General features: G+C 47.0%; 1 protein-coding gene across 5 annotated transcripts in view; it reads left to right on the top strand.

Annotated features, from left to right (window-relative positions):
* Positions 1 to 25656, top strand: part of PTPRU (protein tyrosine phosphatase receptor type U) — a 123244-nt gene that overhangs the window by 84988 nt on the left and 12600 nt on the right. For 2 of the 5 annotated variants that reach the window (XM_056795386.1, XM_056795389.1), the window contains exons 15-27: positions 1934 to 1963; positions 6177 to 6334; positions 12580 to 12770; positions 14321 to 14393; positions 15207 to 15283; positions 16864 to 16881; positions 19483 to 19519; positions 20072 to 20169; positions 21248 to 21364; positions 22343 to 22497; positions 22750 to 22885; positions 23372 to 23521; positions 24091 to 24264. In XM_056795386.1, the coding sequence (XP_056651364.1) occupies positions 1934 to 1963; positions 6177 to 6334; positions 12580 to 12770; positions 14321 to 14393; positions 15207 to 15283; positions 16864 to 16881; positions 19483 to 19519; positions 20072 to 20169; positions 21248 to 21364; positions 22343 to 22497; positions 22750 to 22885; positions 23372 to 23521; positions 24091 to 24264 (1414 nt within the window). The remainder of the gene's footprint in view (positions 1 to 1933; positions 1964 to 6176; positions 6335 to 12579; positions 12771 to 14320; positions 14394 to 15206; positions 15284 to 16863; positions 16882 to 19482; positions 19520 to 20071; positions 20170 to 21247; positions 21365 to 22342; positions 22498 to 22749; positions 22886 to 23371; positions 23522 to 24090; positions 24265 to 25656) is intronic. The other 3 variants (XM_007493001.3, XM_056795387.1, XM_056795388.1) reach the window with 3 other exon arrangements.

Raw genomic sequence — 25656 nt, 5'->3', positions numbered from 1 at the left:
AACTACTCTATGCCTCAGTTTTCTCATTTATAAAATGAAGGGATCAGACCTGTTGAGCTCTATGGATCCCTTCCAGCTCTTAATCTATGATTAAATGATCATATTAGTTTTTTTGGCCTTCACATCACACTGTTGGTGATCTCTCTCTCTCTCTCTCTCTCTCTCTCTCTCTCTCTCTCTCTCTCTCTCTCTCTCCTCCCTCCCTCTTTTCCTCTCTCTCTCTCTCTTTCTCTCTCTCTCCTCTTTCTCTCTCTTTCCTCTCTCCCTCCCTCCCTTCTTCTCTCTCTCTTCTATTTCTTTCTCTTTTCCCCTCTCTCTCCTGTCTCCCTCTCTGTCTTTGTCTCTTGTCTTTCTTTCTCTTTCTTTTTTCAATAGGAACTTATGTCTAACTATTCCTTCCCTAGCCTTACTTGTCCAATTGATCTTTTTTCATCCAAGGCCAGGACCTAACATTTACCTCTATTTAATTTCCTCTTATTTGATTTGGCTCACCATTCCAGTCTGTCTTGAGTCATCATTCCATTTTAGATTCAATTTGTCATCCGTGATGTTAGTTACCCACTTGTGCCCTGCTGTCCCCCAGTTTTATATTATTCACAGATGTGATAAGCATTCCATCTGTGTCTTTACCTAAATCCAAGGTCAGAACCCATTAGAGCACTCCATTAGAGCTCTACCCATAGATAGTTGGACGTTGATTCATTAATCACCTCTCAACCGGCCCACCAATGTACCTGGATGGGTCCTTTAAAGAATCCATTCCTGACAAGTGAATCGAGGTCTAGATTGAGATCTTGAATTAGAAGGGACCTTGGAGACCATCTAGTCCAGTCCAATTACTTTATAGGTGGGGAAACTGAGGTTCAGGAGGTTGAGCAACTTGTTCAAGGTCACAGAGGTAGAAGTAAATTAAAGATTTAGGATTTGACCTTTTGGTCTTGGGAGTCCAAGATCAGCAGTTTTTCTACTCATTGCCTCATTTTTCCTTTCCTTCCTCATCCTCAACCCCAATATGCTTTGTAGGGTTGTTATAAGATACGGTAGGAAAATGGCCATTAAATTGTTCATAATAGTTACAGACACTATATTGTAGAAGGAACATAGTCCTTCCATGTTCTAACAATGGGTTAGGCTAGGTTCCTTTCCAAGTATTGCATTCAATTATTCTCTCAGGCCATTTGCCTTGTGGGGGTTCTGAAGGGAGCTTTCTGCCTGTTGCCTCATCAAGTCAGAGCTAGGGGTCCGAGGGTCTCTTGGGAGCTTCAGGGGGACTTTATTGGAGAGGGTCTGGACCAGCTGGGAGAGTTTAAATTTGAGACCTTTGAGCTGAGCTGCGGGGACGGGTAGCTGGTCTTGAGTTGTCCTCAGGTTGTATGTATGGGCTACATGTGGAAATCCCACAGCACTGTCTGCCATCAAACCATTGGTTGGCCAACTATTGCTTGTGTGATGGTGCAGCAGTGTTGGGACTTGTGAGAGTATATTTTGAGCCCAAGTGAGTGTTTGTGAATGAGGATGTGTGTAGGCTACTGCATGCATGAATAGATGTGAGAACATGTATGCAGGGGCACGTAGCTATTGTTGTACCCGAGTGTGAGTATTTCTCTGGGCGTGGGGGTTCAGCGTATTTGTATACCAATGAGAATGTGAGTGGGGGCATGTAAGACTTCTTGGGGAATGTTTTGGGGAGTTGACTGAGTGTACTGCTCTGTCAATGTTTGTAGCTGGTGGGGGGGATCAGTGTCCTTTTCTTGAGAGAGAGAAAGAGACACAGAGAGAGACCCTTACCTGCCTTCTCCTCCCTGATGTCTCTTTTCCCCTAGTCAAGTCCTTTGTTTCTGGTGTCTTCCCGGTCCCCCGAGGCCCGACCATGCCTCTTAGCCCCATCCTTGGCATTTACATGACTTCTGTTCTCTGTTTGCACGCTGCCCAGGAGGGACTACTATTCCTACTCTTATTACCCGTAAGTAATCTGGCCTTGGCCCTGGCCATCTGTGTCCCCAGTGTCTGCCATTCTTTCTCAGACTAGCCCTTCTCCTGCATTTATCAGCTCTCCATCTCTTTGCCTCTAATCATGCTATTTTCTTCCTACCTCTTTTTCAATTTCTAACTGCTTTGCTTGTTTTTGTTTCTCTATCTCTCCCTGTCTCTGTCTTTCTGTCTTTTTTTAAGTTCAGAACCAAGACGACAGAGTAAGAACAGTAAGAACCTACAAAATACACCCCATCCCCAAACCTCGGACACATTCTCTCACAAATACACCCAGTGTCAATGGGAAGAGTGGGCACAAACTTAGAGTTCTGTCTCTGTCTTTAATGTTGCCTCTATGTCTTGCTCTGTCTCCCTCTCTCTCCCTTCCCCCTTCTATTTCTGCCTCCTTTTTCTCTCTTTCCATATCTCCCTTCCCCCTTTCTCTCTGTACCCTCCTCTCTCCCCTTATTCCTCCCCTTTTGTCCCTTCTTCTCCCCTTTTCTCTCTCTCCCTCCCTACTCCCCCTTCTCACTCTCTTTTTCTTTCTTCTGTGATGGAAACATCTCCCTCCTTCTCTCTCCCTCCTTCCCTCCTTTCCCTTCTCTCCCTCCTTCCTTCTCTCTGTTTCTCTCTTCCCCTCCTTTATCCTTTTACTCCTTTTTCTTTCTTCCTCCCTCTCCCTTTTCTCTTTCTCCTCATTTTCTCTCTTTCTCTCTCCCCCTTTCTCTCTTACATTTTCTCAGCTTCTAATTTATGTTTATCTTCTAATTTCTTTCCTCCTTCTCTCTACATCCTTTCTTTCCTCTGTGCTCTGTTCTTTGCTTCTACATCCTGTTTCTGAGACTCTTTTGTCTTCTTGGCTCCTGTCTCGATTTTTGTTGTTTCTCTCTGTGGCTTGACCTCCATTTGTGGCTTAATTTTCTTTTGTGACTTTATGTGATCCCTGGTTTTCGAGTCAAGAGACCTGGGTTCAAATCCCATCTCTGTCACTTAATACCTGGATGACCTTGGGCAAAGCCCTTCCCTTTTCTGGGCCTCAGTTTCCTCACCTATAAAATGAGGGGATTGGACTAAATGGTCTCTGATGTTCCCTGCAGTCCCAAGCCTATGATCCTATGGCCCCCTTTCTTGTGTCCATCTTTCTCAACTCTGTATATATTTTTAAAGTACCTGTTATGTACAGGTCTCTTTAGTTTAGCACCAGAAACACAATAATGAAAATGGATGTAATCTCTACCCTTAAAGAGCTCACAGTCTATAGCTATAACATTTTAGACTGTGATAAACATAAATAGAGGTCAAAAAAAGTATGAGAGTTTGGAGAGGGAAGGAGCCAGGGCTGTGCTGGAGCCAGCTCTAATGGGCTTGTGAGAGCCAATTGTTAAATTCACAGTATACCTCAGAAATCTGCAAATTCTACAAATTAGGTCTTGATTCATTGTTTTCATTGTTTTATTGATTGTCTAGATTTAAGAAAGTAATGAAGAAAATACTGATAATATGGATTAAATTTAAAAGTGTGTCCCAGGAACATTTTTTTCCATTGGGGATCCAATTGTTAAACATTTACTAGCATACTTCTGGAAGGATGCTTCTAGCTGAGGGGATCAGGGAAGTCTTCATGGAGAAGGTAGCTCCTGGCCTGGGCCTTTAAAATAAAAAGAAGTTCCACAGGCCCAGATGTAAAGAGTCCATACTAGGCAATAGGTACGGCTTAGAAACAGGCATAGAGATGGGAAAGGGCAGGACAAGACCAGAGAATGGATAAATGGATTTCCTTTGGGCAGCTATGTAGTGTCGTGGATAGAGTACAAAATCTGGAGTTAGTGAGATTCATCTTCCTGAGTTAAAATCTGGCCTCAGATACTTACTTATGAGTGGTGTGATCCTGGGCAAATCACATAACCCCATTTGCCTCAGTTTCCTCATCTGGAAAATGGGGACAATGTAGCACTTACCTCCCACGGTTGTTATGAGTATGAAATGAGATAATATTTATAAGATTCTTTAAAAACCTTAAAGCATATAATTAGCTATATTTATTGCTAACTTTAATTATAATTGGGCAGCTAGGTGGTGCAGTGGAAAGAGTGCCAGATATGGAGTCAAGGAGACTCAATTTCCTAAATTGAATTCTGGCATCAGATACTGACTAGCTGTGCAATCTTGGGCAAGTCACTTAACCCTGTTTGCCTCAGGTTTCCTCATCTGTAAAGTGAGCTGAAGAAGGAAATGGCAATCTCCTCCAGTATCTTTGTCAAGAAAACCCCAAATGGGGTTAAAAAGAGCTGGACATGACTGAAATGACTGAAAACCAAAATTGACTGCTTGTACTTCAATATAGTGAAGACTTTTCTCACAATTGATTATTCTACAATGTAATCATTGTCTCTGAAGGTAGTGAACTCCCAATTTCTAGGGATGTTCAAGCAGAGACTGGATGACCCCTCTGTTAGAGATGTGGTAGGTAGAGGAAAGATTGTCATACTGGTTAAAAAACTGGACTAGATGGTCTCTGAGTTGCCTTCCAACTCTGTCTCTGTGATTCTAAGTGTGTCTATCTCTTTGTGGGATGGACCATTCAGTAGTTTTCCTCATCCCTGGGGAGTTATTTGACCCACAGCAGGCAGGCAGGCAGGAAGCAAGGAGATAGGAAGGGGTTCTATAACTTTTCCTGTCTATCACTTGATCTAGTATCTTATACTCATTATGACCCAGAGTTCTTGCTGTGTGTCTAACTTGCATCCTTCCTCCCATGAGGCCAGGTCCTTGGGACTTATTTGTGGACCCAAGCTACAGACCTACCACTATCCAAACTGTCCTTCAGAGACCTAACCTTATTTTCTCCAATCTGAATGGCCCTAAATTCTTTCAGCCCTTCCAACCCCAGGGATAGATTCTCTTCCCTATTCCAATTCCTCAAATTCCCTTATGAATCTTCTCTTCCCTATTCCTTTCCCTTTCATCCTCCGAGGAAGTCAAACTGAAAGTCTGGCATCAGAAATAATGGCTGACATTTTCTTTGAAGCCCACTCTCTGACCACTGTGGCTTCATTCCAAGCCAGAGTCACGCAAAGAGTTCAAGGCAACAGATCAGTGCCACAGGTCACATCATTTATAAATAGACATTGATATCAGGTAGTGACTCTGGTTGGGTAGCTCAAGGGATTACATGAGGAGGGAGACTACGGTTTGATTCCAATGGACCAGTTAATTCATTTCCATTCTAGAATCTTTTAAAATGTCTGTTGGGTAATGGGTAAGAGTGACATAAGGCAAAGTCCCTGTCCTCAAGGAGCTTGTAATCTCATTAGCTTCACACAGAGTAGCCCTATGTGTTTAGGTTTAGGGGTCCCAAGGAAGGCAGAGTATGAATGATTCAGGGTGAGCCCATCCCTACTGCCAGATATGGACCATACAGGGTGAATCTCTGTAGGGAGGGCTGGGAATGCACTCCTTGGGGATGTCTTGGGGGAGTCTGAGATCTTTGAGAGCTCTCTGGAGCAATTGAGTTGAAGAATTGGGAAGGTTGCTTATAGAGTTGGGAAGATAACCTTGTTTGTTTTGAGGTCTTTGGCTTGTTGGAATAGACCAATCTGAGCCACCTAAAACGTGTGGGCATGTTTTAGGAACATAGAATTCCTGATATGGGACGTTCTCTTTTGAACCAGGCAAGTCCAACCTTTTGGGTTGAGGCAGTGGGTCACAGTGTCCAGAGGCTCAGGAACTAGTGATGCTCTCTCTAAGGAGAAGGTCACTAGGGTAGGCTCTTTCTGACATTCCTCTGTGACTTAGGTCTTACTGCCCTTCATGGGAGGCATGAGAAGAGACAGTGTGGGACAGTGGAAAGTATACTGAATTTGGAGTCAGAAGACCTGGGTTCAAATCCCATCTCTGCTGATTATTGCTTATGAAGTTGTTAAACAAGATATTTAATCTTTCTGGGATTCAACTTCCTCATCTTTGAAGTTGATGGCCTCTTCCTTCAAGCTCTAAATCTGCCATTCTGTATACATGGGGCTTTATAGGCTTTTTCCCCTTCACTGATCCCACTTCCAATCCTTGGTGTTCTAGCTCACTCCCTAGTAAGGTTCTTCTCCAATGTCTATGTCCATTCTCTCTGGATGGCTCTAAGATTGGTGTGTGGTTCTTGCTGGTCAGTCCAACTCAGCACTCACCTCTTTTTCTCCCTCCATGTACCACAGGAAGCCAGTCAATATGGCCAAGGCCACCATCAACTACCGCCATGAAAAGACCCACATGATGAGTGCTGTGGACCGAAGCTTCACAGACCAGAGCACACTACAAGAGGATGAGCGTCTAGGACTCTCCTTCATGGATGCCCATAGCTACAGCACCAGGGGTGAGTGGTGGGTAGCTGGGCAGAGGGTTCTCTCCCTGACACTGTGATTTATATCCTCCCATATCCAGTGTTTGAAGACTATATATTCCTCTAGCACTCACTGAGCTGGACCTCTCTGCTCACTCCTGGACAATGTGAACTTCTCTGTGCTAGAGGAGCCAGTGGCTAAGAGCTTTGGCCACAGGGAATAGATTCTGTGGCTTTATATGTCTTCTGTTCCTTCCAGAGAAATCACAAGTAGAGCAGGACCTATGATCAACAAAATAAAAGAGACCTAGACTTTGAGCTAGAAAACCTAGGTCTTGGATGGTTGCCATCTTTGTGACCTTGGTCAAGTCACATATCCTCCACACCTCATTTTCCCCATCTCAAAATGAGTGAGTTGAATAGGGTGAGCTTTAAGATCTCTCCAACATGAAATCCCATTATTTTTTATTCACTTAAACAGGATTTTGTTATTTCAGTACCTAAGTAAAATCCAGGATGGAGGCTGGGGATGATTCTCATCCCAAAAGAATTATTTTGGGGCCAGAAAAGACAGGACAAAGTGAGTTGAAACCCAGGGTAAGCTGGAATATTGCAAGAGAACATCTATACCCTTAATGAGTTTAAGTAACCAGGACCAGATGGACAACATCCGAGGGCAGTGAAAAAACTGCTCCAGTTCTGCATTCTATATTCTGAGCATCCTCCCCCAGCTCTGACATTCTGTGTTCTACGGGTGCTCCCAGTTCTGATATTCTGTCTGAAGGCTCCTTCCAGCTCTGATATTCAGTGTTCTTAGGACCTTTCCCCACCCTCAGCTCCAACAATCTGTGTTCTAAGGACCCTTCCAGCTCTGATATTTCCTCCAGCTCTGACATATGTTCTAAAAGTTCTCCATGTCTGACATTCTGGGTTCTGAGACTCTTCCCAGTTCTGATAGGATTCTTTATACTAAGGACCCTCTAAGTACTGAAATTCTAAATTCTAAGACCCTGTTCAATTCTGACTTTCATAGTTCTAAAGTCTTAGAGCTGTGATGACATCCTTTGTTCATTGGCATAGTTATGGGTAGTTGGATTCAGAATGACCTGAGTTCAGATCTAGCCTCAGACACTTATTGTGTCACCTTTGAGTTACTTCACCTCTGCTTGCCCCAGTTTACTCAACTGTAAAATGGGATAGCACCTCCCTTCTATCCTTCCTAGGTTTGTTGTGTGGCTTAAATGAGATAATACTTGTAAAGCCTTTAGCACAGTGCCTGACACATAGTAGACACCCTATAAATGTTAGCTACGGTTATTCTAAAGACTTATTAGCTTTAAGATCCTATGCCCCAAGGTCCCTTCCAGTTCTAGTCATCTGTGTTCTAAGATTCCTTCCAGAACCAAAGTAGTATGTAGGGCCCTCTTCTTTCTGAGCTTGGGGGAACATATGTGTTTTTTCTAGTGCAGAGGGGTGGATTCATCTTCTTTCTTCTTCTGTGACACTGGACCCATGTGGGGGACAACATGTGTTTTTTGCTTCATGCCCCTCTGGGATGCTCTTCAGATTTCCTCTGCCTTCTCCTGCTTTGGTCCTGACCAGATGGTCTTATTTGCTTGTGTTCATACCCAGAAGATTCTCCTTTCCCTTGCTTGTCATATCTGTCCCCGTGACGAGCATCTCTGAGCCTTCCTCCCTTCTCTGGCTGGTCCCTTCTGCATCCTGAAGGGCTGCCCAAACAGCGGCTCCAAAGAACATCCCAGATGCCGCCTTTGTCTCTCAGAATTCCCACATGCAGAGTTGTCCTCATGATTCCCCTAAGCCCATAGAAGCCCTTTCCTTTACTTCAGCCTCTTCATCTTGTCCTCTAACCCTTCCTCTTATTCCAAATTATGGATTCTTTTGGTCTGTTCTCTTTCTTCTTTCAGCTGTAGCCTTTGGCTTTCAGTCCTGACACTGATGTCTCAGAAGACTAAGCTAAAAAGAGCCATCACGTTCTTGTCCATTATTTCCTACCCTACAAGAAGCTATCCTCAGTAGAACCTTTAGAAGACAGACTGTCAGAGCTGGGAGGACCCTTAGAACGTGGAATATCAGAGCTGGGAGGGCTTTTAGGACACAGAATGTCAGAGTTGGGAGGATCCTTAGAACAGAGAAAGCTCTTAGAACAGAGAATGCCAGAGATGGGAAGGACTTTAGAACAGAGAATTTCAGAGCTGGGAATATTAGAAAATTAGATCAGAGAATGTCAGCAGTGGCAGGACCTTAGAACCCAGAATGTCAGAACTTGGAAGAGCCTTACAAAACAGGATTTCAGAACTGAAAGGGGTCTTAGACCATAAACATCAGAGTTACACGAGCCCTTAGAAAAAGGAATGTGGGACTGGGAGAGTCTCTAGAACGTGGAATGTGAGAGCTAAGAGGGGCCCTTAGAATAGAGTATTAGAACTGCCAGAGATCTTAGAATATAGAATATTTGTAATAAAAGAGTCCTCAGAACCAGAATGTCAGAGCTGGAAGGGACTGTAGAATGGATAATTAAACTATCACAAAAAGAGATAGATGGGTTTGTTCCAGAGCTGCTGGCAATGGCGTCCATATCAAAGAGGGTGGAATTGGCAGTAATATTAAAAATAGTTTATACTCAAATGATGACAGACTTATAACCAGAAGGGACCTTAGAGGTAGGTCCTAATTCTAACTTTATATGTACTTTCCATTTTGCAATGTAATTCATGTAATGATCTCATCTGATCCTTTCAGCGATCCCCTAAGGTAGGTAGTATTATTGTCCTCATTTAACATATGAAACAACTGAGCCGTAGGTTGGTTTTAGTGATTTTTCTAGGGCCATGTAGGTAGTAAGTACCCAAAGTAAGATTCCCCCCATGATCTTCCTGACTCCTGGTTCTGACCTCCACTCACTACAATTGTACTGAAGCAGATTTGGACTTAGTAGGAGGGAGCATTTCTTTATAAGTAGAGCTATACAAAAGTGAAATAGACTTCTTCGGGAGGGAGTGAGCTCCTCATCAGTGAAGGTCTTTCAGTGGAGATTTTAATTTGGAAGCTGCAGAAGAGATTCCAGTTTGGACTAGATGACTTCTGAGATCTTTTCTAGCTCTGAGTTTCTCTGATTCCATGAACCCAGGTTTCCCAATTCCTAAACCAGTGAACTTTCTAGTGTTACCCAATGCCTTCCTTGCAGGTCTGGTCTTCTCTCCTCTGTGATGGAAGGGCGAAGGAAATGGGAATGCTTAGGAATTCATAGTCTGATCCTGGCTTTGCCCATAACTAGCCATATGACCTTGGGCAAGTCTTTTCCTCTAGTTTTCCTCCTCTGCCCAATGGAAATAATAATCCTGGCCCTCTCTATAGCATAGGATTATGGCAAAGAAAGTGCTAGGAAGTGGAAGCTGCTATTTTTCTTTCCTCTTGTTCCAGAGGACCGGGGAGATTTCACCAGACCCCTTATCTCTTACAGCCACCCAGGCTTTGGCAGGTTCCAAAAAGTGCCCAGGCCTTTGGGTATATACTACTAGGCAGGCAGTGGAGAGTAGGAGATGGAGTGACCCTTGGGAAGACCACTCCCAGGAGGGCTAACAGAGGTCAGAGTTTCAGGAGGGTTCCCTAAAGTCAAATCAGGAGGGTAGTGTGGGGGGAATCTCTGGGCTTGAGGTTGATTGAAGCTGAGAGCAGCAAAGGTTTACAATGGAAAATGCCAATGCAAAAGAAATCCCTCTATTCAGCTTCTCTCACTAATCCGTAGCAGCAGCCGCCGCCACCGCTGTGGATGGTGGCAGTGGCAGCTATTTTCAGGATTTTCTTTTCTCTGAATGGGGGGTAATTGCTGGGAGTTGCCAAATGTTCCAGATTGTTCCCCTAGAGAGAGGGAGGGAGGGTACCGAGATTGCCTTATTCTCCAGGTAGAGCTGAGTGGGTAGGGAGGCAGGGCAGGAGAGTGGAGGCAGGGGAAGGAATATAGGGCTTAAGGTGGCTTTCTGTAGGAATCCAAACCTGAGCCCCCTGCCACCCTGAGTGACAAGACAGAGCCCTGACTGGAGAGGAGGGAAGGAATTAGGTTTTCATAGTTTCAGAGTATCTGAACATAGAACAGAGAATGTCACAGCAGGAAAAACCTTAGAATGAGAATGTCAGAGCTATAGGGATGTTAGAACAGAGAATGCAGGGCTGGGAGGAACCTTAGCCCATATCCCATAGTATGGAAGAGCTGAGAGGAACCTTAGAACAGAGAATGTCAGAGCTGGGAGGAACCTTAGAACAGAGAATGTCAGAGCTGGGAGAGACCTTAGAACAGGAAATGTCAGAACTGGCAGAGACCTTAGAACAGGGAATGTCAGAGCTTGGAGGGACCTTAGAACATAATGTCAGAGCTGGGAGGGAGCCTAGAACAGAGAATGTCAGAGCTGGGAAAGACCTTAGAACAGAGAATGTCAGAGCTGGGAGAGACCTTAGAACAGAGAATGTCAGAGCTGGGAGAGAGCTTAGAACACAATGTCAGAGCTGGGAGGGAGCCTAGAACAGAGAATGTCAGAGCTGGGAGAGACCTTAGAACACAGAATGTCAGAGCTGGGAGGGAGCTTAGAACCCAGAATGTCAGAGCTGGGAGAGAACTTAGAACAGAGGATGTCAGAGCTTGGAGAAACCTTAGAACAGAGAATGATAGAGCTGGGAGAGATCTTAGAACAGAGAATGTCAGAGCTGGGAGAGACCTTAGAACAGAGAATGTCAGAGCTGGGAGAGAGCTTAGAACACAATGTCAGAGCTGGGTGGGAGCCTAGAACAGAGAATGTCAGAGCTGGGAGAGACCTTAGAACAGAGAATGTCAGAGCTGGGAGAGAACTTAGAACAGAGAATGTCAGAGCTGGGAGGAACCTTAGAACAGAGAATGATAGAACTGGGAGAGATCTTAGAACAGAGAATGTCAGAGCTGGGAGAGACCTTAGAACAGAGAATGTCAGAGCTGGGAGAAATCTTAGAACAGAGAATGTCAGAGCTGAGGTAGGAGAGACCTTAGAAAAGAGAATTTCAGAGGTGGGAGAGACTTTAGAACCCAGAATGTCAGGTCTGGCAAGAGGCTTAGAACAGAGACTGTCAGAGCTGGGAGAGATCTTAGAATGGAGAATGTCAGAACTGGGAGGGAGCTTAGAACAGAGAATGTCAGAGCTTGGAGAGGCCTTAGAACATAATGTCAGAACTGGGACGAACCTTAAAACACAGGATGTCAGAGCTGGAGTGGTCTAAGAATACATAATATCAGATCTGGGAGGGGTCTTCGAGGATACAATGTCAGACCTAAGATGGAACTTAGAACACAGAGTGCCAGGACTAGAGGAGAACATAGAAAAAAGAATATCAGATTTGGGAGGGATGTTAGAATAGAGAATAGCAGAACTGTGAGGGGATCTTAGAATATAAAATATCAGGACTGGAAGGGCCTTTAGAACCCAAAATGTCAGCCCTGGAGAGACTTTAGAAGAAAGAATGTCAGAGCTAGAGCTATCTTAGAATATGGACTGTCAGAGTTGGAGTGGTCTTAGAATACAGTATGTTAGAGAGCCAGGAGGGGTCTTACCACCTAGAACGGCAGACCTGGGAGGGAACTTAGAATATAGAGTGTCAGAGATAGTGGGGACTTTGGGGAAAAATGTCAGAACTGGGGGGATTGGAATATCAGAGCTGGGGTAGATTTTAGAACAGAGAATGTCAGGTTTGGGAGGGACCTTAGAAGAAGGAATGCTAAGGCTGGGAATAGAGAATACCGAAGTTGGGAGAATGAAACCATTGGCCATCAGAGGGAGAGGGACCTTAGGACACAGAATGTTTGGATTGCATGGACCCTTGGAATAGAGAAGGTCAAGGCTCAGGAGGGGCCTTAGAGTTGACCGCATGTGGCAGAGAAGTTAGAGGTCTTGGGGTTTGAATCCTAGTTCGATCCCTTATTATCTATTTGTGCTAAAGCAAATCACTTCACATCCTTTCACATCCACATCTTTAAAATAAAAGGATTAGACTAGACCAGAGGGATCAAATTCGAATAGAAATGGATTCCTTTGGGCAGCATAATAACTTAGAAAACTACAAACTAACATCCATGCTGGATGGGATTTTAAAACGTATATTTCTCAATTACCTTCAATTTGGTTCTGGAATTCCAGGTAGGGTGGTTGGTGAGTTTGTCCCTTCTCGACTCAACTACTTCTGACCTGAGGGCTTCTCTCCCTTATTCCTCCCTTCATCTTCCTCCTCCTTGTTAGGGGACCAACGAAGCAGTGTGGTCAATGAATCGAGCAGCCTGCTAGGGGGCTCCCCCCGGCGTCCCTGTGGCCGCAAGGGCTCCCCCTACCACACAGGGCAGTTGCACCCAGCTGTCCGAGTGGCTGATTTGCTGCAGCATATTAACCAGATGAAGACAGCTGAGGGCTATGGCTTCAAACAGGAGTATGAGGTAAGAGCCCTCTGGGGTGGGATTAATAATAATGATAACATTAATTTTTTAGCTCTTGGTTTGCAAAGAACTTTACAAATAACTCTGGGAGGTAGGTGATATCATTATCCTCATTTTATTTTTTTATATTTATATTTATCTTATTCCAATAATGAATTTCCACATAAGTTTTCCAAAGTTACATGATTCATATTTTTCCCTCCTCTCTTCCTTCCCCTGTCCTGAAGTTGACAAGCAATTCAATCTGGGTTATACATGCATGATCGTTCAAAACATATATTCCATATTCATTTTTGTAAGTGAATAATCTTATAAAACCAAAACACCAAATCATTATTATCCTCATTTTACATATGAACAAAGTGAGGTTAAGTGACTTATCCATGGTCACACATTTTCTAAGTGTCTAGATTTGAATTCAAACCTTCCTGATTCTGATCCTAGCATGCTCTCCCCTATGTCACAGTGTCTTTAAATCCAATGAGAATAGCAGAGAGTCAGAAGAACTGGGTGTGAATTCTGATTCTGCTAAGAATAGCTCATGTACCCTTGGGTAAATCCCTTAATATCCCTGCTTCCTTAGCTGCAAAGTCAAGGGACTTGGATGGTAAGATCTCTTAGGTCCCTTCCCTTCTAAGACCTAGCCTTAGTCTGCATCAGTCCTGACCCAAACCCTGAGTCTGACCCCATCTGATCTCTGACCCTACCTCTGCCTCTGACCCTTAATGCTGACTCCATTCTAGATTTAGGATTAATTTTGGTCAGACCCTGATGATAATCCAAGACGCCATGCTGGTTGGACTAGGCAGCCAGGACATGCAGTGGAATGAATTTGGAATTAGGGAGACCAGAGTTCAAATCCAACCTTAGACACTAGCTTTGTGACTGTGAGTAAGTCCCTTAACTTCTGTTTGCCTCAGTCCAATGAAGTGGGAAATGGCAAAACCCTCTAATATTCTTGCCAAGAAAACCCCAAGTGGCATCATGAAGAATCGTACGTGACTAAACAATCACAATACACTGGTTAACTTTTTTTTTTCTTTTTGGATGTTGTGGCTTGAAAGAACAGGCATCCCAGGACTCAGCCTCCAGACACCATGCATGCAAACATTTATGCTTGTGAAGGAATACCCATAGTCAAAGCAAACTGTGGGTATAGTTCACCAAGGCAGGAAGCAGGCTTCTCTATTATTCCGTAGCTAGAATGCTCAGTGAATATCCCCTTCAGTTCTGGGGGGGGCATTTTGTAGGGGTGGAAGGCAGACTCAGGGGGATCCCTTGGGCCCATATTTCTCAGTGCTTCCCTCATTTACCCTAATCTGGGGTTATGGAAAAGGAAGAACAAGTGGCATTTCTGGAAAAATAAAGGAGTACTGAACTGCACGGCGGAGATGTGGGTTCAAATCCTGCCTCTTATTTCTGTGGTAGGTCAGTGGTTTCACTTCTTTCAGCCTCAGTTTCTATTTCTATAAAAATATGGGCTTGGATTAGATGGCTGGAGTGAAAGCTAGTGTTCCCTATATTGTTCTTATCATCTGTGTTTTCTACAGAGTTTCTTTGAAGGCTGGGATGCCACCAAGAAGAAGGATAAGACCAAGGGCAGAACAGAACCTGTTCCCCCATGTGAGTGTCAGGGGAATAGAGGGACAGATGAGGAGGGGGGATAATTTGAGCTGGGAGGAATTGTCCTAGGCACTGGGGGAACAGACTTTCTGGGACCGTGGATGTTGGCTTTGTTGGGCCACTTGACTCTGGTTGCTTGTATCTCAGGATGGCACAGAGTAAGGGGGTCCTGAGGATGCCATCTGCTAGGCTTTCAATCCCATCCTGTCTAGTCCAGTTCAACACCATAGACATTTATGGGCTCATTCCAAGGCTGGCAAGATGGCACAGAATGTTGGCATAGCAGCTGCAGGGTAGAGCTGCCTTTCATCCAGCCTCTCCCCTTTTAATGTTCCTTTAGCTCTGAATTCTTTCCTGCCCCAGTCTTGGATCCTCCAGTTCCACACCATACTGTCTGCTCCTTTCCCTCTCATGTCTCATACCTCCTACTCTCTGATTCAACTTTTCCTCCGCTCCCCCAAGTGTTCTCTTGACCCTTTCCCCCAGTGTCCTTCCTGCTTCCCCTCCTCTAGTGTACCCTCTCCATCTTTCTCTCTTCACTGGCCCCCTTAGATCATAGTTCTCCTCTCCCCCAAATCTCCAATCCCCTACGTTCCCAAGTCCCATTATGTATCAGATGGGGTAACCCTGCCTGTGAAAAGAGCACGACTCCCCCACAACTGCCCAGCAGCCACAAAGTCTTCAGGGGGCACTGTATCTCTTGGTAGAAGCTCTCTTCCATGGCCCATTCCACTGTCCTCAAACTCCATGCCTCTGGCTGGGTCCCTGGAGCTACTCAGACTTTCTGATGCAGCCCCTTCTCTGGATTTGCAGACGATCGGCACCGAGTGAAGCTTCACCCACTTCTGGGAGACCCCAACGCAGACTACATCAATGCTAACTACATCGATGTGAGTGCACCCCGAAAGATCTCCCTCAGCTGTCCTCCCCGTCCCCCTCCCCTCACACAGTCAGGCACTGCACATTCGCTGAGCCCCCATGTGCCAGCTAGCCCCTGGGCTGGCCACTGCGGGGCATATGAAGGGGCACAAGGTCTATTTCCTGCCCTCATGAAGCTCCTGTTCTAGCAGGGGAAACCAGTAACTATTATAAGGCAGGAGGCATGTTAAAGAATGTATCAGATAGAGGAGGGAGAGATCTCTGTAGTCTGGAATAGTTAAGGAAGGCTTCTTGGAAGAGGAGGGCTTAGAAGGATGGTTTGTATGAGGAGGAGAGGACTCATGGAGCCAGAAATCAGCAAAGGGTGTCCTCTTAGAAAGTTAGATCCTTGAAGGCAGGGGCTGTTTTCTTTATTTCCTGAGCATTTAGCTTAATGCTGGACACATAAGAGGCATTTAAGAAATGTTGAGTTGAATTCAGTTGTGTTCTCAGGACTGGGAGGAGATTGATCTGGCCAAAGGAAAGTGGGTTCGTGTGGGCTCATGATGCCTCTATACAAGAGTGGCTGGAGAAGACATCAGGGAATGGGCATCTTCTCTGTGAAGTGCCGTAGAAGAAGGAGCCAGAGGGAGAGAACTAGGGCAAGGGAAAAAGTCCATCCCAGAAGGTGGATGTGGCTGTGGTTGGTTCAGAGGGATCAGAGGTGGGTCAGAGCAGAACAGAGCAGAGGTGGCAGGTATTCTTGTAACTCCTATGGGGCCTGAGAGGGGAAGGGTACTGTGCTACCCGGGAGTATATCCTGCTGTCTCTGATCAGTCATATTGCAGCAAAGTCAGTAGCTTTGTTAGGGAGCAATGGAGAGAATAGAGGGGAAAGGACGAGATCTGAGGTCCTAGTTCAGTTCAGCAAGTACTGACTGATCACCCACCTGTGCCCAGTGTTGTACCAGGGGTTTTTTAGGGGAGCCTGAGAAGGAGAAGGCATCATCCCTGCCTTGGGGGGTGCTCAGAGAATCTGGGTGGGAAGAGAGGACTCATGCTTATGAAATATTTAGATTCTAAATATTACTGCTGCTTGAGGGGATGGAACAGATGACAGGTGTTGTAAGAATGCAGACCACTGTCATTGTCAGGGAAGTCTTCTTGGAGGAATCAGGGTTTGGTCTGGGCTCTCAAGGATTTGACTAGATGGAGGGAAGGCATTCCAGGCAGGTCCACAGCATGAGCAAAGGTGTGAAGACAGGAATAACCCTCATTCCCCACTCCTCCTCTTCTCCTGAGGGGCAGAACACTTTCATTCTCCATTCTCAGCTTTTCCCTGTCCTGCTTTCCCTGTATTATTTCCTTCTTTTTCTCCCATTCCTTGAGGCAGAGGTAAGGGCCCCAGCTATCCCCACCCCAGGGCCCTGAGATTTTAGTAGGGTGACCTCTCCTCTTCCTCCCTCTCCCCATTTTCCTTCCTGCCACATCCATATCCCACAAAGCCCCTTCCTGCTCCTGCCTCTGCCTCCTATGGCCATGCCCAGTGGGCTAATCTCCCTCTCTCTGGTCTCTTTGGCTTGGGCACCTGTCCTCTCACCGGAATCCTTAAGATTCGGATAAATCGAGAAGTAAGTATATCCTCTCTCTCTCTCTCTCTCTCTCTCTCTCTCTCTCTCTCTCTCTCTCTCTCTCTCTCTCTCTCTCTCTCGCTGTCTCTCTTGCTGTCTCTCTGTTTCTTTCTCTCAATTTCAGTCTCTTTCAATTTCAGTCTATCTGTCTCTCTCTTTGTCTTTCTCTCTGTCTCTGTCTCTCCTTCTCCCCCCTCTCTCCCTCTTTTATTCTCTCTCAATTTCAGTATTTCTCTCATATCTATCTCTCTTGACTTGTATCTCTCTATCTCTCCCTCTCCCCCAATCTCCCTCATTTCTCCTCTCTCTTCTCTCTCTCTCTCTCTTCTCTCTTCTCTCTCTCTCTCTCTCTCTCTCTCTCTCTCTCTCTCTCTCTCTCTCTCTCTCTCTCTCTCTCTCTCTCTCTCTCCTTTCTCTTTCTTCTGCCCCCTACCACTGATTGCCCCCATTTCAGTGATTGGGCCAGACCCTGGTGATCCCCTTGAGTCACCATTCACTCTTTTCACTGAAAGCAAAACCATCCACCCATCGGCCACCTTCTCCTTTGTTGCCCTGAGCAAAACATTGGGAAGGGTAGGTGGGTGTATAGTGTGGAGGGGATAATCTTGGCAGTGGACATTGGGCAAGGCCAGACCCTGGGCTATTTAACCTTCTGTCCTCTTGATTAGAGACACAGCCTCTGCCTTCTCTCTAAATAATTCAGAGAATATCCCCCACCCTATGGTCAAATCCACCTTTGCCCCCAGGTCCTCCTTGTGGCTCTCTTTGGGGAGTACATTGGACTAGACAGGCATTTGGATTCGGAATCAAGGGACTTGAGTTCTGGTCCTCTTCCTACTAGCTGTGCGACCTTGGAGAAGTCACTTCCCTTTTTTGGACTGGTTTTTGCATCTGTAAAATGAGGGGTTTGGATTTGATGATTATCAGAAGTTCTTTCCAGTTCTGATACTCTATAATTTTGATTATGTATAGGGGATGTCCCCAAAAACTTGTGTAATGCTAAGCTTGAAACTGCATGAAGATTTGGGATATCCTTTGTGTGTGTGTGTGTGTGTGTGTGTGTGTGTGTGTGTGTGTGTGTGTGTAATTTGGATGGGACCTCAAAATTTGCTGGGGTAGAGCAGTGGTATCAAACTCAAAAAGAAATGGGGGACCACTAAACTATACATAAGAATCCCTGTGGGCCATGCATTAACTTAAAAAGCATATTGGTACAGCTAGATAGCATAGCGGATAGAGAGCCAGGCCTGGAGTCAGGAGATCCTGGGTTAAAATCTGGCTTCAGACCCTTCCTAGCTGTGTAACCCTGAGCAAGTCACTTAACCCCATTGCGCAGCTCTTCTGACTTATAATTCATACTAAGAGAGGAGGTAAGGGTTTAAAAAATTAAAGAAAACATATCAACAGTATCTAAGTTCTATTGTCTTTTTATTTGTTTTGTTTAGTTCCCAACTTATATCTTTTTAAAAACCCTTAAGAGTCTTAGAATCAATAAGAATCAATACTGGGTATTGGTTCTAAGGCAGAAGAGTGGTAAGGGCTAGGCAATGGGGTTTAAGTGACTTGCCCAGGGTCACACAGCTAGGAAGTGTCTGAAGCCAAATTTGAATCCAGAACCTCTTATCTCTAGGGCTGACTCTCCATGAACTGAGCCACCCAGCTGCCCCTTTGCCCCACAAATTGCATTTTAATCTGGTTGAGAGTGTTGTGGACTTCTTGTTTGACCCCTCTGGTATTGAGAACTCCTAGAGGAGGAAGGTCCCCTGGTGCATGGTTTTGCCACTTGCTGTCTAAGAGTTGCCTGGGGGCAGTGAGCAGTGAAGTGATGTATTTTCCCAGGGTTACCTAGCCAGTATGTGTTTGCTGTAGGACTCCCACCCAGGTCTTCTTGACTTCTGGGCTGGCTCTCTCTGTGGGTAAATAGAGATGCAGAAGGTAACCCCAGCTCCTCTGCATGGTTGTGCCTCTACCCTATGAGCTGACCTAAGAGCTGCTAGGAAGGGAGGCAGGAGCTGGCTAGGGGGAGCTTGGCCATTGCTCAGGACCAGGGACAGGGGCAGCCACTGGTGTGCCTCATTTCCATGGAGAGCAGAACCAGAGGAGAAGGGCTTGATTTGCATTGGGTGAGAGATCTAGCTAGATACTGGGATGCTTGTAAGCCTGGCAGGTTATCACTGAAGGAGATTTCTAGGAAGAGGTTCACCAGTGGTCCTGGAAGGGTTGAATGTGGCCATTCCTGGAGTCAGGGTAGGGTTGAGCATTAGGGCAGAGGGGCCCCTGCCCGGGGGGACAGGATTTAGGAATACATTCCTGTGGCCTCTGCTCCTGGGTATTGAGGGCTTGGTCCTGTCTCTAAGGCAGGAGTGGGGCAAGGTTCTTGAAGGCCTGGCATGGGCTCATCGTGGGACAGAGAGATGAGGGGAAAGGGGTCGGGGACCCTGGGGAACTGGTGGTTGGTCCTTGGGGAACTTAGAAGGATTGTTTGGGAGCGTCTTTGCCTTGGACATCATCCTGACTAGATGGCTCTGGTGGCTGGTATGGGGTTGGGCTCAGAGTTGGTGTTCCCTTTGGGTGGTCTGACTGTGTCTCCTTCTGTTCCAGGGCTACCACAGATCAAACCACTTCATAGCTACTCAAGGTACCCAGGCTCTCCCTTGGCTGTGTCTATCTCTCTTGTCCTATCCTGACTGGTTCTCTCCTCTCCTCTTTCTTCTCTTCTTTCTCCTGCCATCTTTCTATCTGCCTCCCTCTCTTTGTTATGTGTGTGTGTATATGTGCATCTTTCTGTCTCTATCTCACCATATGTGGATTCTCAGAAACTGGAGTTCCCTGGCAGAGAGGCCCCCCTACCCCATCTATCTTTCAGCAGCTTTAGAGAGAAAAAAAATCAAGCCTTTTCCCCATCCTTGCTCCCAACCTGGGCTGCCACGGGCCTCTACTGTCAGTAACTCCTTGGGGACATGGATTCTGCTTTCCTGCCAGTGTCTGCCTTGTCCTGGGCTAGGGTGGTGGTGGGGGTAGCAATGTTGGGGGTCCCATGGGGTCAGACTCCTGGGGCTAGGACTTTGGCTTTACAGGCTGCAGGTAAAATGCCCACGACCGCCCCCTCCCAATCCAGTCAGTGCCACCTGACTCCCACTTCCCCTTGGGGCCTCCTCCACATTCTCCTCCACCCTCACCCCTCCTTCAGGACCCAGGCAAGAGATGGTATACGACTTCTGGCGAATGGTGTGGCAGGAGCACTGTTCCAGCATCGTCATGATCACCAAGCTGGTGGAAGTGGGACGGGTAAGGGGATGAAGGGGCAGCTCCATCGACCCTCAGCGTCCGTGGGGCCCTGGTGGCCATGCAGGGTAGAGAGCCTGCGAGAAAGGACAGGGAAAGAATCACAGATAGGGGTGAGGGAGAGGGGAGACAAGGAGGGGGCTTGGGAAAGTTAAGGGGAGATCGTGGTCACAGAAAGAGTGAACTTTGAGGCCCAAGATGAGTTTGAATTCTGGTTCTGTTGCTTACTTAACTCTGCGTGACCTTGGGCAAGTCACTTGAGCTCTGGTGGCCTCAGTTTATTCTTTTATAGAAAGAGAGGTTTGGACTAGATGACTTTTCCAGCTCTTGGACCTAAAAGGCAGATAGTGCAGAACTTAGAGTCAAAAAGACCTGAGTTCAAAACTGCCTCAGTACTTACTAGCTCTTATGGCCCTTGTCAAGGGACTGAACCTCATCCTTTGTTTCCTTGGCTATAAAATGAGATCATGATAGCATCTACCTTACAAGGCTGGTGTGGGGAGCCAACAAGAGCTCTATGAATGCTGGTTATTATTATGATGGTCCGGAGGCAAAGGGAGAACAGGAAAGGTGACTTGGGCCATGGCCCATCAAGCTCAGTGGAAGGGCCTGGAGAGAGAAGAGTAGGTCAGGAGGCTGGGTGGGGAGGCACGCTTATTGTCAGGCTTAAGAGAGATCAGACTTGTTCTAGTCACACCAGTGGCTGCCCCTGTCCCTGGTCCTGAGCAATGGCCTAGTCATGTCCTTGTTGGAGAAGAGTTTCAGAGGGACCATGTTTAGGCTTGAAGCTGGGAAAAACTTCCTAATAGTTAGAGTTGTCCCAGCCACTGGAAATCTGCATCAGATGCCCGTCTGTTGAGGATACCGAGGGAGAATCCTTGGCCAAGTCTAGGTGGCCTCTGGGTTCCCTTCGAGCTTCAAAGTTCCTTGACGCCATTGGGGTGGGGAAGGATGATGGCGGGGAGTGGGATGGGGAGGGGAATGGATTTTAAGGAAAGTGAGAGGAATGAGCGCCAAGGAGGCTGAGAAGGGGAAGGGCGAGGGAGGGAAGGGAAGGATGCCAGATCCTGTTGGTTTCTAGGTGAAATGTTCCCGATACTGGCCTGATGACTCAGAGATGTACGGGGATATCAAGATCACACTGGTGAAAACAGAGACTTTGGCAGAATATGCAGTCCGTACTTTCGCCATGGAGAGGGTAAGCTGGCACCATTGTGGTCCTGCCTTTTTGGGGATTTGGGGACCTAGCTTAGGGGATCCAAGCCCCCCCTTGACAGAAATCATCCAATCCCCACACTAGTTCCCAAGTTTTGAAAGGGCCCCAAATGGGTCCAAGATCCAAAAGGATATAGGCCGGGTCTCACGCTCAGATGCCAGATGTCTCGGGAGTAACACAGGAACTCAGCCACAGCCAGCAGGGAAACAGGATAACAGAGCAGCGGGTAGGATGGGAAGATAAGGTAGAAAAACAGCCTGTCTCCTCAGGCCAAAACCCAGAGAGAAAAGACAGCCCGAGGCCCAGCTATCTCTTAGTAAGAGCACAGCTTCCAGCAGAACTCTGGAATTTTGTATTCTGCTGCCCGTGCTTCTGCCCTTCGCAAACTTACACTTCTTAACTTCTATAACACCAGGTTGCCACCTATGCCCTGCTGGTGCTCTTTTTGGAGCGCTCCCTTACCTTTGCCCTTCCCAGAAGCTCTGACATGGGTCCAGGGTGGGTGGTAGGGGAAGGTCAGCCAGGGTCATCAGGAGGAAACAGAAGAGAAAGGAAAAAGAACCTTTTCAGGTCTAACTCTTTTCCTCCCAGTCCCCAAATAATGGACCATTAAGACATGACTTCTTTTTTTAATTTGAAAACTTTTATTTAATTAATTAATTAATTTAGACTATTTCCCCATGATTCCATGATTCATGTTGTCTCCCTCCCCTCTTCCTGCCCTCCTCCTGGGGTTGACAAGCACTTCCACTGGGTTATACACATATTATTGTATAAGGCAGTACCTGCAAGGGAAAGAGGAAGCCAAGATAAAATGCACCCGCCGAGAAGGAAGAGAGGGCATTGAGCAGAATTTTGGGGGGTGGTGGCAGAATCAGAGAAGACTTTGTGGAAGAGACGGCATTAGAACTGGTCCTTGAAGGCAGGCTTTTGAGGCTGCGCCATGTGCTTTCCCCACAGAGGGGCTACTCGGCCCGTCACGAGGTGCAGCAGTTCCATTTCACTGCGTGGCCCGAGCATGGGGTCCCCTACCACGCCACGGGGCTGCTGGCCTTCATCCGCCGTGTCAAGGCGTCCACTCCGCCTGATGCAGGGCCCATTGTCATCCACTGCAGGTAGCATCAGGGTTAGGCCGGAGAAGGGACGAACTGGATGGGGGCGGAGGGGAGCAAGGCTGAGGGTGACCAGAGTCCAGGCAGGCCTGGACAGACACGGGTGTTGAGCAGACACGTCTCAGGGGCCCGCCACCTGCCCGCTCCTGCCCTGTCATGGCTGGGGGCTACAGTTCCCCATCCCCCTCTCTGCCTCCCTCCCCACCCCCGGTTCTGCTGGGGGCCTGAGACGGGACGTGTCGGCTCTGTCCCCAGTGCAGGCACAGGCCGGACGGGCTGCTACATCGTCCTGGACGTGATGCTGGATATGGCTGAATGTGAGGGTGTCGTGGACATCTACAACTGTGTCAAGACGCTGTGCTCTCGCCGCATCAACATGATCCAGACAGAGGTGCGTGTGCGGGGACGGGCGGCCGAGCAGGGCCCTTGGCTCTCCTTCACTGACCGCTCCGTTGTTAGGTCCTTCTCTGCGCCGGCCCCTTCCCTCCAGGAGCCCCATCCTCCCTGCCTCTGTGTTTCTAAGCACAGTTATGGGACCTGCCCGTGGTATGTCGGGCCGAACCGACCTAGCGTAGTGCTGGCTGGGCTCTTCCCTGCTGATCCTCCAGGCTCAGCACGTGTCTCTCTGGGACCTGTTTCTATAGCTCTCAAACGCAGGGCTTGGGCCCGGCAGCTTCTGAGTTCCTTCCTGCCCTCCAACCAGGAGCCTCTCACGTCTTTGTGCCTCAGCTTCCTTGCCTGTAAAATGGGAGAGTTGGGCTAGTGGGCTGCTTTTAGATCTGGAGCCATCAGGAGCTCTTTCAGCTTTGCTTTTCAGAGAGGGGGGGCGATCGAGCATTAAACTCCTCTGTCTGACACCCTCCCCACCCTTCCCTAGGAGCAATATGTCTTCATCCATGATGCAATCCTGGAGGCCTGCCTGTGTGGGGAAACTACTATCCCTGTCAATGAATTTAAGGCCACCTACAAAGAGATGATCCGAATTGACCCGCAGAGCAACTCCTCCCAGCTGAGGGATGAATTTCAGGTATGCGATTGATGTGCCTGTCCTGGGAGGTGGGTGGGGAAAGAACAATCAGGAATGAATGGAACGGAGAAAGTCCAGGTAGGAATTGGGCATTGGGCTTGGTAGTTTATGGAGGCAGTGGAACTCCCCCACTTGGGAATGCTTAAGGAGAGATAGCCCCCCCTCTTTGGTTGCAGCCCTCCCTTCCCCCCAGTTCTGGGCTGGTGGATCCATGAAGTGGAAGAAAGATGGACCAGATACTTCAGAAAGCTCTTGTGATTCTGTGAGCGGGTCAGGAGGAATCAGGTGGCCTTCAGGGTTGGGGATAGTCCCAGCTCAATGAGGCCCGTCCTTCCCTCCCTCCTGAGGAAAGGTTGAGCTTCTCTTCCATAGAGGAAGAACCAAAGGGTCAGGCAATGCGTGTTTTTGGCCTGGCTCTTCCATTGGGTTGCTTTTTGGCTTGAGTAACCTCTGTGGTCCTCAGTTATTGTCATTTGGAAAAGTGAAGGAGAGGAGAGCATTCTGGACATTCTTCGGTTCAAACCCAGAGGGATTCGGCTTCAGACCTTCCTTCTCTATCCTCTTTGCAGACCCTTAATTCAGTGACGCCCCCATTAGACGTGGAGGAATGTAGCATCGCCCTCCTTCCCAGGAACCGGGAGAAAAACAGAAGCATGGATGTCCTGCCCCCTGACCGCTGCCTGCCCTTCCTCATCTCCACCGATGGGGACCCCAACAACTACATCAATGCAGCTTTGACCGATGTAAGAAGCCTGGGAGGCACTGGGAGGGAAGGGGAGATCCTAGAGCTTTCGTTTCCCCTGTGCTGCCACCGTCGATGCCTGCAGCTCAGGCCCTGACCTTTTCTCTTTTCTCCTCTCCCCTCTTAAGCTCTTGATTCTACCCCATTATTGCCACACTTTCATTTCTTTCAACCACTTTGAGCATTTAGGGGAAAGGATGGATACAGGCTGCTGTTGATGTGAAAACAATCTATGGGTCTTCATGGACTGCAAGCTCAATAAGAGCCAACAGTGTGATATAGCAGCCAAAAAAATATAATTCAGTTTTTACCTGTGTGACCCTCTATGGGTTTAAGGTAAGAGAGATGTTATTCTTTTTGTAAGAAATAGCTAGCTGGGGGGCAGCTGGGTAGCTCAGTGGATTGAGAGTCAGGTCTAGAGATGGGAGGTCCTGGGTTCAAATTTGGCCTTAGATACTTCCCAGCTGTGTGACCCTGGGCAAGTCACTTAACCCTCATTGCCTAGCCCTTACCACTCTTTTTCCTTGGAGCCAATACACAGTATTGACTCCAGGACGGAAGGCAAGGGTTATATATTAAAAAAATGGGTATAATAGTAGCATCTAACTCCATAGTTGTTGTAAGGATAAAATGAATTAATGTAAAGAGTTTTGCAATTTTAAATGTTACAAAAATGAATGAGGAGGAGGATGAAGAAGAAGAAGATGATGATGGCTTGCCTTGATCTGGCCCAGTATGGAGTATATAGTGCTTTGTTCCAGGCATCAGATTTTAAGAAAGTTGGTAATAAACTGACGTGTTTCTTGAGAAGAGAAATCAGGATGTTGAAGGAGTCTGGAGACCAGGTCAGAAGAGAATAAGTTGGAGAGGCTGGGGAAGGTGATAGTCATCTTCCAGTATTTGAGGAGCATCTCTCATGCTTGACCCCAGAAGACAGAAGAGAAACAATGTGGGGAAGGTGCAGAGCAATGGACTTAGGCTAGATGCAAAGGAAATCTTCTTTCTAGTTATAATTTTCCAAAAATATAAATGGAATATTTCTGGAGATAGTGGATCCTCCTTCAATGGAAGTTTTCTAGGAGAAGTGTAGAGCGGGGGAGCTGGGTGGTTCAGTAGATAGAGTACCAGGTCCAGAAATGGGAGGTCCTAGGTTCAAATGTGGCCTCAGACACTTCCTAGCCGTATGACCCTGAGCAAGTCACTTAACCCCAATTGTCTAGCCCTTACCACTCTTCTGCCTTGGAAAAAGAAAACAAGAAAACAGGGTTTTCCTTGTGATTTCATGGGCAAAGGGATCTTCTAGATAAGAAAACTTGCTCTATCAATGCAGATCGGCGACTTCTCTACAACAGAGACTTGTCTGGGTCACTGAGAGGTTTAAGGATCTTGTTGT

The sequence above is a fragment of the Monodelphis domestica genome, chromosome 4 (assembly GCF_027887165.1).
Source record: "Monodelphis domestica isolate mMonDom1 chromosome 4, mMonDom1.pri, whole genome shotgun sequence".
Classification (NCBI taxonomy): Eukaryota; Metazoa; Chordata; class Mammalia; order Didelphimorphia; family Didelphidae; genus Monodelphis; species Monodelphis domestica.
Note: the sequence above shows the minus strand (reverse complement) of the source record. Positions and strands in the feature narration are given on the sequence as shown.